The sequence below is a fragment of the Mytilus trossulus genome, chromosome 5, assembly GCF_036588685.1.
Source record: "Mytilus trossulus isolate FHL-02 chromosome 5, PNRI_Mtr1.1.1.hap1, whole genome shotgun sequence".
NCBI lineage: Eukaryota > Metazoa > Mollusca > Bivalvia > Mytilida > Mytilidae > Mytilus > Mytilus trossulus.
Window position 1 is genome coordinate 16497710 of NC_086377.1, and position 18696 is coordinate 16516405.

Consider the following 18696-nt stretch of genomic DNA (forward strand, 5'->3'; position numbering starts at 1 on the left):
AAAACTTGGGTTAAAAGACCGTAGAAACCCTGTGAAAAAAAAAATGTACACCGTGAAAAAGTCGTGATAATGCATTATATGCCCATTGTGAAAAGACCGTTAAATGTAGTACAGTATGCCTTTATTTGTCATGAAAAGGCCGTGAAGATAGGTTCCAACTGAAAACTTGGATAAAGAGACTGTAGAAACCATGTGAAAAACAAAAACTTACACCGTGAAAAAGTCGTGATAAATTATGTGCCCATCGTGAAAAGACCTTGAAACGTACATGTCCTACTGTGATAAACAGCTATTCACTGATTGTGAAAACTCCTGTAAAATGTTACATGTATTTTTCAGGCCATAATTTAACAAAAAAATTAAATGCTGTTTCAATTTAGTGAAGTGAAATGCCTGAAAACCTAGTGTAAACATCAACAGACAACTTATTTGAGTACAATGCAAGTGAGACTATGAAAAACCAAATTAAAATGCTGTATTTTTTTTGTAATAATTGTGACAAAGAATAAAAATATAATTTTTAATAGAACTGTAGTAATTATGTAAAGACAACATAAAAGCACACACATGTCAATGTGATTAAGTAGCTAAAGTCAGCTGTAACATGTATAGTAGAAATGTTGTACATCTCTTGGGTCTGATTTTACCACTTTAGCAATATTTGTCTTAAATGTTATCCTTCACTTCACTGCCCTTTTGAATAACTATTCCAGAAAAAAAAACATTTATAGAAGTTTCTTTTAATTCCTAGGAAATACTTTTAACTGAAAAGCTCTTCTTTTCAACTGGATTCCTGAACTATTTTATATAAAGACTGCTATATCCTTTTGCTCTTCATTCCTAGAATAAATAAAGAAACATTACATTATGTCATATATTATACATGTATATAAAAATACTGTTCATATAATTTCAAATTAATTTTTGGCATTTATGTACATACATGTACTTAAAAACAGCTACAATACTATTCCATGCAATACAGGACTTCACGGTTAATGACCCCATATCGAATAGGGGCAGATTTTCATACTGTAGGTGAAAATGGTATGAAAAATACAGAACAGCCACTTGGAAAAATGCATAGGTTTTCCCATATTTTCATACGCTTTTACAGAAAATCTGCCCCTATCCAATATGGCATCATTAGTTAACGAAGTTCTGTATTGTCAACTTATATTTTTTTTTTAGATTATTTATTGTCTAGACTAAGTTTTTATATAAATAAGGCCGTTAGTTTTCTCGTTTGAATTGTTTTACATTGTCTTATCGGGGCCTTTTAAAGCTGACTATGCGGTATGGGCTTTGCTCATTGTTGAAGGCCGTACGATGACCTATAGTTGTTAATGTCTGTGTCATTTTGGTCTCTTGTGGACAGTTGTCTCAATGTCAATCATACCACATCTTCTTTTTTTATAAGTGGCCGTAATGAGTCACAGCTATTTGTTTTACAGGGGGCCAGGGGTGTAGCAACTTTTACTGCAGGCACATTCGCCATACCAATTATTCTTATGATATGGCACAAACCCTTCTAGCAACTCAAAGGACATTAATATTTTCCCGTAGAAATAGTAAATACGTTCCCTGCTACGCATTTAATTAATCCCTTTTGAACTCTGTGTCCCGATGGCCAAGTCAGAAAATACTTAAATGTAAAGCTCCCGACACATTCAAAGGGAGTTACCCTCTGATTATCAGAGTGAACTCCATTTCAGAGATTTTTATTGCTATTATAATCATTTCCAATTATCTATGTATATGTCACGTAGTGTACTGTTACTTGTCATCTTTTTTATGTGGCCAGTGTAAAGGACCCCCCCCCCCCCCCTTTTTCTCCAAATACATAAACAAAACAAAACCGTAATAGTATTTAAAGGATCCGGTAAGTCTAAGAAAACATTAACCGAAATGATTAAAGGAATCAAGTGCAACAGACTCAAATATAAGTGAATATATCACATGCATGCTGTTTGCGCGGTTTCTGGAAATTCAGTGAAAATCAGTTCAATGCTCACAAACGTTATCAATATTTTGGTGATATGATGCATAAAAGAATAAAATATTCATAACTGAACTTACCTCAAACTTACTTTCACTCGTCTTGCATCTATAAAAGTAAATTATTAATCGACCTGCGTCTATCAAAATAATTTGCGGAAATCTTACAATCACTATAAAAGTGTAACCGGAACTAGTTATCCTGTCTTGTTTTTCATGTAACTTCTGAATTGTTTATTTGTAAATGTTGATGTCTTGTTTTAGTACGGTATGATTGTCCAAGGAGATCAACCTAAATAATAAATTGAAAGATTCAAACCACAAAAAAAACAAAAAGGAACAACCAGAATTATTACAAACAACAAATCTACATGTCAGGATTTAATATAAATATACCTCAAATCAACACTTCACCTATAAAGCACAGTATAATGAAAATTGGGCCAAGCTATCTCCCCTTTTCTGAAATAATATTGAAAACCCTTAATTTCCTACTTACTGAACACTAGTTACCTAAACTTGTTTTATAAAATAAACGGACTGCTTAATTAAATTTGGAAAGGGAAAAACCAGATGTTGAAGCTTAACAGTTTGAAATGTTTTGCCAAAGTTTTGTATTATAACAAGCCAAAATTGTAAGTCGTTACTAACGCATCAGCGAAGTTGCTCATAGTCGAAGACTAACGCTGGCTAGTAGAAAACAGTCCTAATTTAATAGGCACCTACCTTAAGAGTCTGTCACAGACAAGTGGCTATTGCATAAAAAGCAATGATATTAAGAATATGTGGGCCTTATATACTAATTAAGTTCTAATTATAGAAACTATATCTAAATTTATAAACCCAATGAGAAATATCAACACACAAGTTAAACCAATGAAAATTACTATTAAAAACTTGTTATGCCTCGATTTGAAAACGCACAGAGAAAGATTTCCGAACTCACCCAATTGAAAAATCTAGAGAGATAATTATTTTCGGGACTCCTCTAATAAAAAGCATGGCTAAATTCAAGGAAAATATAACAGTTTGGGATTTAAAAGTTGCTTAATGACAAATTTATAAGGTAAACTCAATGTTTAAAGTTCAAAGAACATTTCCTAAGTGTAAATACTATATTTTTTAATTAACTAGGTTGAAAGTCCCATGACATTGCACAATTTACTTTTTTAAACAAGGCTCTGCGGCCACACTCCCCCCCCTCCCCCCCCCCCCCCCCATCTAGACCATTGCAAGTACCAATAAATGGTCTATACAAACCAATATAAATTAAAAGATGAAATACACAATACATGAATATAAATTTTACAATATGAATTAATTTAAATGTTCAAAATAAAGAGTCTTTCTTTAGTACCAGTTTCATTACCATTTCCCCATTTTCCTTCACCAACTCATATTCCATATCTCACGGGACGCCCTCACCGTGTTCTACGTATTCTTGTGGTTGTACATATTCCTGTGCGTCTACATATACTCCCTCCTCTTCTTGAACACTAGCTACCTCTATGTTCCTACTGTCCTCCCATAGCGGCGGTAAACATTTCCCTTGATTTAAATAGTTTATATTTACGGTATTTTTAGACTGTAAGGATGGCGGAATGAGGATGGCATGACGTGATGAAAAATGATGAAAGTTCTTTAAATGCTCCTGGACATTGTGCCTGCGTGGAAATGAGTCAATACAACCAACACAACTAAATCCCACCGCTACCAAAATGTAACCGGAGGGGTTTTTACCTTGTGTGTTTTCTGTGTCAACTTTAACATATTTTACCCCAGACCGTGTAAAGAGTAGGTATCGGAATCCTGAGTTCCTGATCCTTCATATTTGGCTTTGCAAAACTTAACACTAGCAAGTTTTCATAGTTTATTAGCAAATTACATAATTTAACAAATATCAACAATTTGTAAAGATGAAAACATGAAACATGAATATGAAAGCAAATTAAAATTCACATAAAAGTGACATAGCTTAATCTGTCATTATAACCTTTGCCTAGATGCATTACAATCCTAGACACAATAGCGACATTGTGTCTAGATGCAGTGAAATGCATTACACTTTTCGTGTAGACAACGCCTTTCGTGTAGACAACACCTTTCGTGTACACATTGAGCGAGGTCTGTTCAAGACCAGTTAGTCAGCTAAGTCTGTGCTAGACCTTTCGTGAAGACCGTGACTGAGGTTTGTGGAAGACCTTCCGTGTAGACCCTGACTGAGGTCTGTGGTACAACCTTTCGTGCAAGACCAATTAGGCAGTGAGGTCTGTGCAAGACCAGTAAGCTCTAAAATAAAAAAAAGCTAAAATGAGAGGTCGATATATCAATTTTTTTTTTCGGGGGTAGGCATTTGTTGCCCCCTTAACAGAAAAATATATAACAATTTAATAGGGCCTGGGCTTATCTCGCCCTTTATCTAAATAATTTCAAATACAAATTATTTTGATTTTCAATATCTTTCACTCGCTGTTCTGAGTAAAGAAAGTTCCTCTTATCTCTGATATCTAACCAATGGTCATTGCTTCTCTTGACATCCTTATAGAAGGCCCCATTGACTTGTTTCTCTATCAGTCCTTGTTCTTTTAAGGTGTCACAATTTGCTTTAAGTTTTGTTGTTTCTCCTTCCACTTCTAGTATGTAAGTCTTTTGTGGAAGGTCTAGTGTGATTTTTTTGTATTCTTATCTCCCCCTTTTTGTGTTTGTGGCATTCCTTTCTTTATCTACCAGTTGTCGATGTACCTACAGAGGAAGCGGGACCTTTTGGCGATGATGTGGCTGTTGGTAGTAAAGGAGCTTCATATTTCTTAACGATAAGATCATCCGGTGCGTCCGTTGCCGAATCTATCTCTATTGGTTGAGCGGTATTGCCTAGCTCATCAGATTTTGAGGAGTCATTGTCTTAAATTTGAGCTGGAGTTCGAATCTCTGCAGTTGACGCAGACTTTTGGGCCAAAAATGCCCTCAGCCTGCGGTTATTCCTTTCAGAACGGGACTTTGATGACTTCTTTTTATGTCTTAATGTCGACCTCTCTCTTTCCGCTATCTTCCCTGGTGTCCATTTTACTGTAAGTTTGTAACGTCCATTCCGAGCTGATAAAACCCAGTCGGCGGTTTGGTGTTCTAACAAATGAAAAATGGTAAAGATATCACCAGATAATACGGGCTGCTGTTGGTGTGTTTCACTACCATCATCAGACATTATGGGAGTTTTTGGACATATTGTAAACACGTCCGTCCAGGCGAAAATCTACTCACTCATATGCCTGACATTTTTAACTTAATGTGGTGATTAGTCGTTATATCAACCAAAGTGGCTTATGAAAACAATCCCAGTACAATTATTTATCTTAGCAATTATCTAACAAATACTTTTCAAATCTAAACATTCTATAACTATATTATAAGTTGCAAATTCAACAAAATCTGAGAATAAATTCAATGAATTATAGCAATAAAATGTAACTAAATATGATTGAAATGTTAAACAACAATTTTTATCAATTATTCATATTAACAATAGTAATTAAATGTTAATTTTACAACAGTCCATTTTAAAGGGACATAATACTGTTCCAAAACATAGGGTCGCCGTTACATTCCTCCCACCTTAAAAAACTGAAGCCATGAAGTTTAAAAACAAGGCAGGTATGAATCTCCATTATATATACACAGTTTTTTTCCCTATATATTGCACACGGTACACAGTCCAATTTATTCACTATTTGAACACTAGAAATGCTGGCCAGGTTACCTCCAATATCAGTTATAACACACGTATACTATCTCATATCATCACCATCACTGAAAACAAGTGCTGAAAAATTTAACAACAAAATTAAACAAACAGTTAAACTGAATCGTCACCCAGTGAACTGTTGCTGTTAATGTAATGTTGTATTATATATTATTGAGAGATGAGACTGAAATTAAATATTGAATTGAATTGTGTCAAATGCTATGGAAATAATATAACTGTCTAAGATGCAGATATTCTGTGTGTGTTTAAGAGATATTTACTATTTAAGGCCAAACGCGATAACGTGAATCAGAGGCTCACATTTGCGTATGAAAACACGTCAATCGGACTGAAACAATTATGCTGGCATCCAAACTTATATCCACATAAACATAATAATCATCAATCAAGTCAGCATAAAGTAAAATGATGTAAGCGACAGCCCTTTTTCATGGGTCTAAAGGATACACCAATGAGGTACTTTACAATGCTGTTCCTGTCGATTCATACACATTCATCTTGAGCTATGTATAATTACTGAATGTGTTAAATAAAACAAATATGATCAAAATATACACTCTATCTAAACAATCTAAGTTTAGCTTTCTTTAAACCATTTGAAATTGTCCATCGATGCAATTAATTGCATATACATTCTTCAAATATCAATACATACTTTATCTCTGTGCTAATCTATAATCAGTCTCTGTAAACTTAAACTGAAATGATTACTCATCATTATTACATACATAAACATGGCAATATCTTTTAAAATTAAAATTATCATCAAATAAGCATAATGACATTTATTTTACAATTATTTAAATTTGACAATTTTACTTAACATATTTAACTGTATCAATAGCATTGTCGCCTGATGTGAAGATCAGATGTTTCGCCTAAGCATTCCACCGCTGCGACCAAAATGTAACCGGAACTAGTTATCCTGTCTTGTTTTTCATGTAATTTCTGAATTGTTTATTTGTAAATGTTGATGTCTTGTTTTAGTACGGTATGATTGTTCAAGGAGATCAACCTAAATAATAAATTGAAAGACTCAAACCACAAAAAAACAAAAAGGAACAACCAGAATTATTACAAACAACAAATCTACATGTCAGGATTTAATATAAATATACCTCAAATCAACACTTCACCTATAAAGCACAGTAAAATGAAAATTGGGCGTATTTATCTCCCCTTTTCTGAAATAATATTGAAAATCCTTAATTTCCTACTTACTGAACACTAGTTACCTAAACTTGTTTTATAAAATAAACGGACTACTTAATTAAATTTGAGAAGGGAAAAACCAGACGTGGAAGCTTAACAGTCTGAAATGTTTTGCCAAATTTTTTTTATTACAACAAGCCAAAATTGTAAGTCGTAACTAACGCATCAGCCAAGTTGCTAATAGTTCAAGACTAACGCTGGCTAGTAGAAAACAGTCCTAATTAAATATGCACCTCCCTTAAGAGTCTGCAAGTATGTAATTTCCAAAAACGGAAAATTCTAAACGGAGAGTCCATAAGCAAATGGCAAAATCAAAAGCTCAAACACATCAAACGAACTTAGTGTATTGACAATTTCAATGTTGTATAATGATAAACATTCTGATCAACAATCCCTATACATGTATGTACTATGCCTTTTCCATTGTGTACACATCAGTATATTTATTAGTATATTTTTATCAAAGATATTTTGTATTAATATGTCCATACTATGTTCTTGATAGTGCATAATGTGTATAATCATCGTTTGTCTTACAATTATCTTATTCATTATACAAGTCCATCCACAGCAGGACTATCTCGTCTGCTCGTATTTTATTTGTATTGCAAGCGCCCGGATATTGCTTTTTCAGTCAGGTCGATAAGCGTTTTTTTGGTTTCTATACCTAGTTGAACTAACTCTTCACTTTATTGACGATGCACGAATAGTTTTATCCATACGCGTTAGTATATTTTGAATAGGAATGCATAATGAACCTGGTTTTGTGGCTAGTCAAACCTTGCGCTTTATGGCAATGTTAAATATACCGCTTGATTATATATGTAGGACTCTAAAGTCCGATGGTCCGCAAAAGTATAGATGTAAAAGCGTAGTTTGATTATGACGTTAACAGTCTTTTATACAAACCAAAAACCTATGTACATGCCGGAAGATACATCACGAATATTTTATTAACAACTTATGTGACGACGTAAGGGGGGGGGGGGGGGGGGTGTTCATAGTAGTGATAGACTGTGTGTACGGCAAGCTACGTATACACATTTTTTTAATTATCACAATATCAATGCGCCCGAATAGTTGAAAAATTCATTTAACAGGACACATAGTATTTTGTGACACCTAAATGACTTGTTTCAGTAATTATTACGGGGTTGGTCTTTTACATTTAGAAACAATCACTTAAGCCTGTCGGTAAATTACAACCAAGCCTATCACATATGTTATACTTTAACATTTCCATATACTAACTTTTGCCAAAAAAAGAGACTATTTTTTCTAAGTCCATGCACTTTAATCCCCTAACCTATGGTCCATTGCATGATAAACCAGCGTTCATTAGCAAAAAAACAACCATTGCATTTTAGCGTGAGACACCATCGTACTATAGCGTAGACCATCGCACTTTAGAGTGACCATCGCACTTTAGAGTACCATCGCACTTTAGAGTTCTACATATATACAGACGAATTAAGGAAAACGTCCTTGTAGTGCCGATATTATGCTTTGTAGATCATGAGATGGACATCAGGAGAAAAGAGGTATGCATTTATATTATTGTATGTATTTAGCTCTTTCACTCTAAAACATGCATGATAAAAAACGTTTTGCAGTCAGTTAAATTCCGTATAAAGGGTTATTTTGGCAGGATGTAAATGTTTGCTTATTTTCGCGGATAGAACAAAATCGCTACCACAAATTCCGCCAATTTAAAAGTGTACATGCAAAGGTATTACTAAAAGTGTTGAATCCGCCAAAATAATAACCTACACATTTTTTCGTATACCTCATTCAATGAAAATCGCAAAATTTTACACCCGCGAAAATAACCCGCTATATGGTAGATCATTGATCAACAATTTTAGAATAAAGAAGAATAATATGTGCTAGGGATGAAAAAAAGATGCGCTTAAGATATTAATCGAAACAGTAACTATTATAATGTTTTAATTTTTTACACGGGTATAATGTTATGCTTTTAATCAAGGCTGCCGTTAACAAATAGATCATGTATGTATGAAATTAATTTATAATTTTGATGTTAAAAATTGCTTTGTTTATAATAAGAGTTTTATTTATTCATTTATTTTTATTATAACATACATTAAAGATAAAAAAAAAAAAAAAAAAAAAAAAAAAGAAGAAACAACCCATACATGGTCGGGGTGTAGATTATATGCCCGATACAGAGACGACAGTAAATATTATAAAACATTAGCTGATACTTGGGGGTTTGGATGGGGTTAAATGATTAAAGAATAATACTCTTAAAAAATGAAGATTAGAGAATAACGGGCAAAAAAATAAAGATTAGATAAATGCGTGGTCTAATTTTTTGAAGATTATAGAAAAAAGGGGTTAATTTTTTGAAGATTAGAGAAAAAAGGGGTGACAATTAAATGTTTACAGAATAACAGCATTCCCCCCCCCGGGGGGGGGGGAATTAAAAAAAAGGGAAAGGCATAATAGTATAAGGGTAATGAGTAAGAACTTAACAATATTTGTAATTTTAATGTTGTTTTTTTTAAATGTTGGTCGAACTTTACGTCGTATTTCTAATGGCTATGTTCTTGCGTGTTTTTTTTTATATACATAATTTTTATTCACAATGTCTACTCCAAGTGAAATAAAAAAAAACTTGCAATCATACCGAACAGAACAAATTTGGGAGTTAAATACGATTCTGCACAATAATCCTTCAAGCATTTGTCATGCGTTTATCAGAATTAAAACATACATTTAATTATTGTTGATACTAAATTTGAAAAAAAATACTTTATTCGTTTTTGCAGACGATTAAATTTGAATCAGAAGAACAACTAAGAATTGTCATCATTGGAAGAACAGGTTCTGGGAAAAGTTCACTAGGAAATCAAATTTTAAATGAAAACGTATTCGAACACGGTCTTTCTCCTATCTCTGTTACAGGAAGAACTGAAGTTTGTTGGAGGAAAAGAAATGGAATAAATATTGGTGTTGTTGATACTCCGGGGCTATTTCACACTGGCATTTCAGAGAGTAATGTACAAAAATGCATCTTAGAATGTATCGATATGACATTACCAGATTCTCATTTATTTTTGTACACGATAAGAATTGGGAGATATTCTGATGAAGAGTTGATTTCTTTTAATAGATTTTTGAAGACATTCGGAGATATTGTTTATAATCATACCATCTTAGTCTTTACATGGAAAGATTGTTTACAAGAAGAAAGTATCAATAAATATTTTGAAAGGCTACCCGAAAATTTCAAAAAAAAAGTAATAAACTGCAATAAAAGAATCGTAGCAATCAATAATTTTGCAACAAAGAGGGAAGGTCAACAGCAGTGGGAAGAACTCCTTTCTTTAATGAACACCGTTATCAAGAATAATGATGGCAAGTGTTTTGGTGTCGAAATCGAGAAACCTGAATCAGGTTTTGAATACTTTGGATCGCAAATTAAAAAACTTTGGAAATATATAGACGAAACAATGACTGCTTTCGAATTATAAAAGACTAACGTAACGTTGGTATTATGATTATTATGGACAAAACTCTTGGAATGAGTAGTAAACATTTTCATCGACAAATCTGTACATTAAATAATTGTAATGATTAGAACTTTTCTATTTTTTGTGGAAAGACCTATCGGGTTTGGTGTCATTAATTATAGTATTTTAAGTCAGATTTACTTATATTTCTTGTGGAGTATTTTGATGTTACAAGATTTCGTTTTGAGCAGAAAAAAGGTGATCGTGCCTAATGACTTCACACATAAAGAAAACGGCTTTCTGCACATCTGTGAAACAGAAAGACGCACAATCAATAGAGAAACTAATTCCACCAGTATTACTCGTGTATTAAGATATTTTTCCACTCCCAATCGATGAATGAATTTTAGTTATAAAAAAATGCAAAACCTCGCGCTTCAAACATATAAATGTTTGACTGCATTGAATGGAGAAATATCATTAAACACTTGTAGCAGTGGTGGATGCTATATTTGTCAAATAGCAAACACAATTTCTCCTTTGGTCGTCAGCATGCCGAAAAAAGTTTAGCAAACACATATCGGAGTTACAAACTAAAACCACAATTAGAGGAAAACCACGAAACATCAGAACACTTTAAGTACAACAAACACAAATGACAATGCCATATAAATAGAAACGAACTATTAGATAACTACTGATATATTCTTGACTTGGTACAAGACATGTTAAGAAAAAAAATGGTAGGTTGAACCTGGTTTTGTGGCTAGTCAAACCTTGCACTTTATGGCAATGTTACATATAACGCGCTAAAATTACAACATTACATGGCGGGAAGACATAACAAATGAATGCAATAAAACCCATGTGTAAAACAAATATATCCTCTGCACATAGTTGCTATAATTCTGTTGATGTGTTTGAGCTTTTAATTTTGCCTTTTGGCACGGAAATAGCTCTCATAAGGAGCACGTGTTTAAAGCATTTATCCGGGGAGAAACAATTCGTTACAGAAGATCAACAAACAATGATAATGACCTTAGAGAAATTCTCTTAAAGTTCAAACAGAGTTTGATAAATAGGGGTTACACTGACACTGAAATCATGTCTTGCTTCAATGAAGCCTTAACCAAAGAGAATAAAAAATTGTTTTCAACTAAGGAAGGGAAACGTAAAGAGGAAATTCATCTTGTAATGGCTACTAAATATAATCCTTGCATAAGCAAATTACAGAACCACCTTTTAAAACATTGGCATCTCTTAAGAGATAATGTGGTTTGCAATGAAGTATTCACAAAAACACCGATAATTGCTTATAAAAGGCACAGAAATTTATCAGATATTCTGACATCGACCAAGGTGAAGAAACCATATTTTTTTAAATATATAGGACAATCCCTGATGATGGCGGACCTATATAACAATATTTTATTTATCATAAAAAATATCGCCGAAACACTATATTAGTGTAGGATTGATGCAAACATATAAAATTTATAAATAGCTGATATGATACAAACTTGATAATTTCTTATCAGAAGGAATCTATCTCTTTATAAACATAATTATAGATTATGTGCTATGATAATTGCAGGACATTAGTGAAACCAATATATTTCGATATGGTTCCGAACATGAACCTTGCAATGTTCTATGAAAACAATGATAGTAATTGTGTGAAGATGAAGAGGGAAGCCGTGGATGTTGGGTTTCGCTTTATCTTAATTGATGTGTTTGAGCTTTTAATTTTGCCTTTTGATAAGGGATTTTGATGTTTGACACGACGTAGCAGTTTTCAAGTGGAGAAAAACGATCACGGGAAGTAAGGTCGTCATATCGAGGAGCGTTTAGTACAGTGATTGTGTCATAGTTTGGATAAGTTTGACATGACGGTGTTTTTGATAACAATCAATGCAAAAATGTAAACATTCGGATATTTTGTAAAAAGAACTCCTGATCAACAATTCAAGCTGGTAAGTAAATATGTTAGTACATCACAAGTTGTATCATATAGTTAATGATTTAACACAGAACAAAGCTTGCGTATGTCAAAATTTAAAAGTTGCTAAATCTCTTCTTCGCCTTAACCATGGCAGACATGTAAGATTTACCAGATCGGTTTTAAACCAAAAAAAATCAAGTTGATTTAGTTGGACCTAGTTTCAAACCAATAACAAATTATAATAAATCATGATTCCACGATAGCTTCCTTTTAAATTTCAGGATGGAATTCTGCTGCCAATATTGTGAGCTGTACAATTTAGACATATTTGTCTATTAATCTAGGACACACCATACTAAATCATTACATAAAAAGTAAAATATGTGAAAGAATTAAGTGAAACTATACCCGATGCATTTATACAATATTACTGCCATTGTATATAAAGAGCGAATCCAGTTTGTTCCTTTTTCACTGTTATATGCGAGTGTGTCTATTGTAGAATAAAGGATGACGGGAAAAACTGCGTTTGTTTACTTTTTGAAAGTACGAACTGATTGATTTAAATGTATGTTTTAACACAATTAAATAAGAATATAACTCTCTAATGTCACAAGATTTAAAGTAAAAAAAGTGTAATTAAAGCAGCTGAATCCATAATATCGTTGACTGGATGCTATTCATTTTAACTATAGTTGCGATTAATTATCACTGAAAGTGCAATAATTTCTGATGTGGAAGTTTTGCAGGTGCGATGAATTTTCATTATTATTTTGTATGATAATTCGACATGCAACAACTAAAAATAGTCTTAAAAAATGACTTTAATACTGATGATATTTAAAAAGTAGGCTGTCCGTAGATGCTCACTTGGATATACACGGGTATAACAAACATATGGTTGATTTCGGACATTGTGTACTGTTCAAATATTGATATTTTTTCTGTACTTAGTTTTATGGTTTTTTCGTAATAGTTCTGTACCGTTCGTAGGCAAAACATCGAGAACATAGAGAAATTCAAACATATATCAAGGTGACACGATTGTTGCTCGAACTTTCTTTACTGTATCTGATGTATATAAAATGGCATTACAAAAATTAATTATGCAGCCATCCAGACGTCAAATGTAAAGCAATTGTTTGTGCGAGACGAAAACGTTACCACTCATTAATCGTGAAATGAAGATCTTTATGTGACTTCTCTTTGATTTTCATATATGCATCCATTAGAGTTATTTTCATAATGCTATGTGGTTAAACGGTTTGGATGGCTTGTTTGCTTTTTTAGTATAAATGTGTGCTCTATCTCAAATACAATGCCTAGGCAAACATGAATACAAACCAAGCAAGCAAGTCTTAAGTATGTGCCTTATATTATGACCGAAATCATAAATTGCTTTTCCGGTAGCAATCATTTGATTTTCGGAAGGGGAGGGGGGGGTAAGTTACTTGTAATTGCACATTAGTTTATATAACATCAGATTTCTTTTTGGAAAAAGAACTATATTAATGTGTTATTGAAGAAAATGAGTATAGTCTAATTTTCAAAATTTTCCTAGGGGCGGGGGAAGGACCCAAACCCTCAGGTTCGGATCATTACGTAAAAAAAAATAATTGTTCTGGATTGGCCCTGGTAAAAATTACAAGTTACTTTCCCTGAAAAAAACAGGTTATTTTTCATGGAAAAAAAATACAAGTTACTTTGGCTCAATTTTTAAAAATAAATTCAATTTTCATATCATTATTCAACAGTAAACATGAGTCGCATCACAAAAACAACAAAGTGGAATTTGACTCCATATCAACAAGCTGAACAACAAACCCTGCTTTAAGTTATACTACATTATTAATCATGTTAAAGGTACATTTTTCTACCAATGAAACTTGGCTGCTATTTTTAAAACTCTTTAACGCTCTGTTCGTTAACTAGAATAAATCTTAATATTTATCTATTTGGGTATTAATTTTACACCTGGATTGCTGTTGGGTACGCATCAAATACATTTATCATGAACTTATAAAAACAGTACATATTGTATATTATTTCTTATTTTATTCAAAAATCGTCAATTTGTCGTCTGTTTATTTATCATTCTACATAAAAAAAAAAAATCATCACGGATACAGTGAAAATAGCATTTCAGAATTCGCACATTACATACACTGATTACAAAAGTCGTAATAATAATTGATAAACTTGAACGTTATGTAGGCTTAAATTCAAATCGAAATTGTGATCTTTCATATTTTAAATTCATACTTTGAAAGTATTTTTTTATTGTAATTTCACATAATTATAGTTTTAAAACCAATAAGTTTTAAAACTGTTGTCCATGTTACGTAGCGATTCGGTTTCATAAATGGTTGAAGACTTATGATGTCCTCTTAATATCTTTTGGTTAGTTTTGTAGCTGGGTTTCTGTATCATGGACCTATAACCCCACATCTCCTTTTATTCATCATAAACCGGTTCAAAATTTGAAATAAAGAAAAAAACCAAATGTATAGTTTTTTTTAGGGAAAAGGTAAAATAAAATTACTTTTTGACTAGCTGCCACTTTTTTGCAACTTTTAACTAGAAGTCTTTAGCATTTTGACTAGTGATGCCGTTCACGATATCCTTGGCAGAGTCAAGCATGGATATATGGAGAAAAGATTATATGTGAAACAGAAGCAACGCTTTGTACTGATTTGTATAATTTTATCGAAAGCTAGTTTATAAGAGCAGTGACTTTTAAAATTATATTGCAGAAAACTTACGACAAGTAACATGACATGTTTAATTTACTCTTAGACAATTACAACCACTAAATTTGGTTAAACAGGCTTATTTTCATCTTAGAGAGTTAATAAATAGTGTAACTTCGTTCAATAACATGTTCAGTATTAAAGTGAAACACATATATTTATTTCGATCTAAACCATGACAAACTTGACCAAAACCATAACGAATTTCTATACTCTTATAACCGAACAATGGCAATCGCTTAACCAAACCATAGCAATTCCGATATCTTACAATGCTTATTCTGCATTAATTTCGTGAAACAACAATTCCAATGTAGATCGTTTGACCTCCAATACAGATTCAAACATCTTATTAGCTTTTAATCTGCACGTGTGAATAGAACTGAGGCAATAGTTTAGGAAAGTAAAATAAATTAACCATGTCAAACTTATAACCATGACGAAACGCGCGTCTGGCGTATAAAATTATAATCCTGGTACTTTTGATAACTATTTACACCACTGGGTCGATGCCACTGCTGGTGGACGTTTCGTCCCCGAGGGTATCACCAGCCCAGTAGTCAGCACTTCGGTGTTGACATGAATATCAATTATATGGTCATTTTTATCAATTTTCTGTTTACAAAACTTTGAATTTTTAGAAAAACTAAGGATTTTCTTACCCCAGGAGTAGATTACCTTAGCCGTATTTGGCACAAGTTTTTGGAATTTTGGATCCTCAATGCTCTTCAACTTTGTATTTATTTAGCTTTTTAACTATTTCGATCTGAGCGTCATTGATGAGTCTTATGTAGACGAAACGCGCGTCTGGCGTATAAAATTATAATCCTGGTGATAACTAATTATCCAAACTATGACAAAATCACTGTACTAAACGCTCCTCGATATGACGACCTTACTACCCGTGAAGTTTAAGTATAAACATTTCTTTTTTCAGAACAAATAATGTGTTGCACGGAAGGAACCAAACCATGATATATTTCCAGAAAGCAGAAGCAGACATAAACAGTGCTCTAGTTTCTTGCACACCTCTCCCTTATTTCCATGTTGAAGATTTTGATTGTGTTATAGTATTATTTTGTTTTGTTTTTGTCAACTATTACTTTTTGTGTTTGGTCTAATTTTGGTTATATCCATTTGGCATGTCTCGGTACTTTTACTTCATTTCATTGTGTTATTGTGCTAGGCTATTTTGTTTTATAATTTTTGGCTTTTGTTGATGATATTTACCTTAACGAGGAGGCTTGGTCAAAAGTGCTCTTTGAGTATGGATGATTGTTTTTTCACACGACGTCATAGTGTTTTTCATTTAATTTGAAACTTGATAGATAGGAATAACACATTCAGTATAATAAATTAAAAATACCTATCTTAGAGGGTGCTAAAGAAGTTTCAAACAACACGAAAAAGACATTGTCCACCTTCGATTCGCCTCAGTTGACAATTTTATCTCTTTGTCACAATCTCAGCGGTCCGCAGAATCCATATGAGAGTTTTTCATTGATATGATTATTTGATATATGTGATATGCTTTTTAAACTAGTTTTGTGACATGAAAATAGAAAAATACCCTTTTATTGATCTTATTTTGAGTGAAGTTTTATGTTTATCTTTATTAGGAACACTTACAATCAAATATTTGAAATTATAATAACGGAAACTTTTTTAAAAGACTGTTTGAATCAGAGGGGTCTTTAAATTTTGATTTTAACGATAGTAATCTTTGTATTACTGGTAAATAATTAAGCCAGACGGGATTTGGTTACCATAAATTACTACAACCTCAACTATTTTTTTCCATAGATATACAGATTATGCTTTGAAGTTTAGTTGTATCTGAAGAAAACGTATTTTTAACGGGATAGCACATCCTCATTTTTTAGGAAATGTTGTAAACCGTGCCCGGAAATTTAGAAACGATCCTGGCAAACTTGTCGATCCTTTAAATAAACTAATTATAAAAGGTTACCAATTGAACACTGTGATAAGATCATTGAATATTGGTTTTATTGGTATATGAACTAAATATAACTTGTATGTTATATACATATAAACATTCATGGATCTAAAATATGTCGATACTTGTATCTTGGCTTTGCACAAAGTTATGTTTATCTCTGACTGCTTATGACGTCTTTACACGAACTCCATTGAATATTGGATGGGTACGGATTGATAATTTAGTCTTAGATGCATGATTTTTTATTAGTTGTTAGAGGCTTTGAAAAAGCTTTCAGTTAACTGCGAGTACTCTCAGATCTGTACCTAGTGTCTATGTGTTGTTGTGAAATACAAGTACCCGTCCACTTGTATTTTTATTCATCTGATGAGGTAAGCCTTTTTCAACTGATTTTTATAGTTCGTTCTTATGTTTTACTGTTATACCACTGTCCCAGGTTAGGGGAGAGTTGGGATCCCGCTAACATGTTTAACACCGTCAAATTCTGTATATGCACGTGCCTTTCACAAATCAGGTTGTCGTTTGTTTATGTCATGTATGTGTTAATTATCTTTTTCGTTCATTTTTGTACATAAATAAGGCCGTTAGTTTCTGTTTTGAATTGTTTCCATTGTCATTTTGGAGCCCTTTATAGCTGACTATGTGGTATGGGCTTTGCTCATTGTTGAAGGCCGTACGGTGACCTATAGTTGTTAATTGTTGTGTCATTGTGGTCTCTTGTGGAGAGTTGTCTCATTGGCAATCATACCTCATTTTTTTTTATATATATATTTATACATAAGCCAAATCAAACCAAGATAAGATTTATATGTTATGCACTTGTTCCGTCACTTTCAGACCATCAACTACACCATTCATGTCCTGAAATTCTTGGATCCAATTAAAAGATAAACAATAAAAACAAAATGTATCTAAATAAGAGATCAACATATTCATTAATATATAGGACGAAGAAATTATTGTCAAGTAACATTGAAGATTTGGCATATCTATATATTTAAAATCAAGATCAATCCTATTTTCAGATACAGACCCAATTGTCTACCAAACAACAGAAGAGGTGAGTCACTGAGTTGTAACACATTCTACTTAACTTTTGAAATCTTGAATATTAGAGATGGAAACCTTTTTTAGCTCACCTGGCCTAAAAGGCCAAGTGAGCTTTTCCCATCACTTGGCGTCCGTCGTCCGTTGTCCGTCGTCGTCCGTCGTCTGTCGTCCGTCGTCGTTAACTTTTACAAAAATCTTCTCCTCTGAAACTACTGGGCCAAATTAAACCAAACTTGGCCACAATCATCATTTGTGTATCTAGTTCAAAATTTTCGTTTTTTGACCCGGCCAACCAACCAAGATGGCCGCCATGGATAAAAATAGAACATAGGGGTAAAATGCAGTTTTTGGCTTATAACTCAAAAACCAAAGCATTTAGAGCAAATCTGACAGGGGTAAAATTGTTTATCAGGTCAAAATCTATCTGCCCTGAAATTTTCAGATGAATCAGACAACCCATTGTTGGGTTGCTGCCCCTAAATTGGTAATTTTAAGGAAATTTTACTGTTTTTGGTTATTATCTTGAATATTATTATAGATGGAGATAA

At 32.9% G+C, this 18696-nt stretch overlaps 1 protein-coding gene across 3 annotated transcripts in view; it reads left to right on the top strand.

The window, feature by feature from the left end:
* The window catches only part of LOC134719456 (GTPase IMAP family member 4-like), a 29616-nt gene extending 11458 nt beyond the window's left edge, over positions 1 to 18158 (top strand). For 2 of the 3 annotated variants that reach the window (XM_063582447.1, XM_063582449.1), the window contains exon 3: positions 9763 to 10517. In XM_063582447.1, coding sequence (XP_063438517.1) covers positions 9763 to 10467 — 705 coding nt within the window. In that variant the 3' untranslated portion in view covers positions 10468 to 10517. Of the gene's footprint in view, positions 1 to 9762; positions 10518 to 18123 lie in introns of those variants that run through there. The other variant, XR_010107589.1, reaches the window with a different exon arrangement.
* Positions 18159 to 18696: the final 538 nt, after the last annotated feature.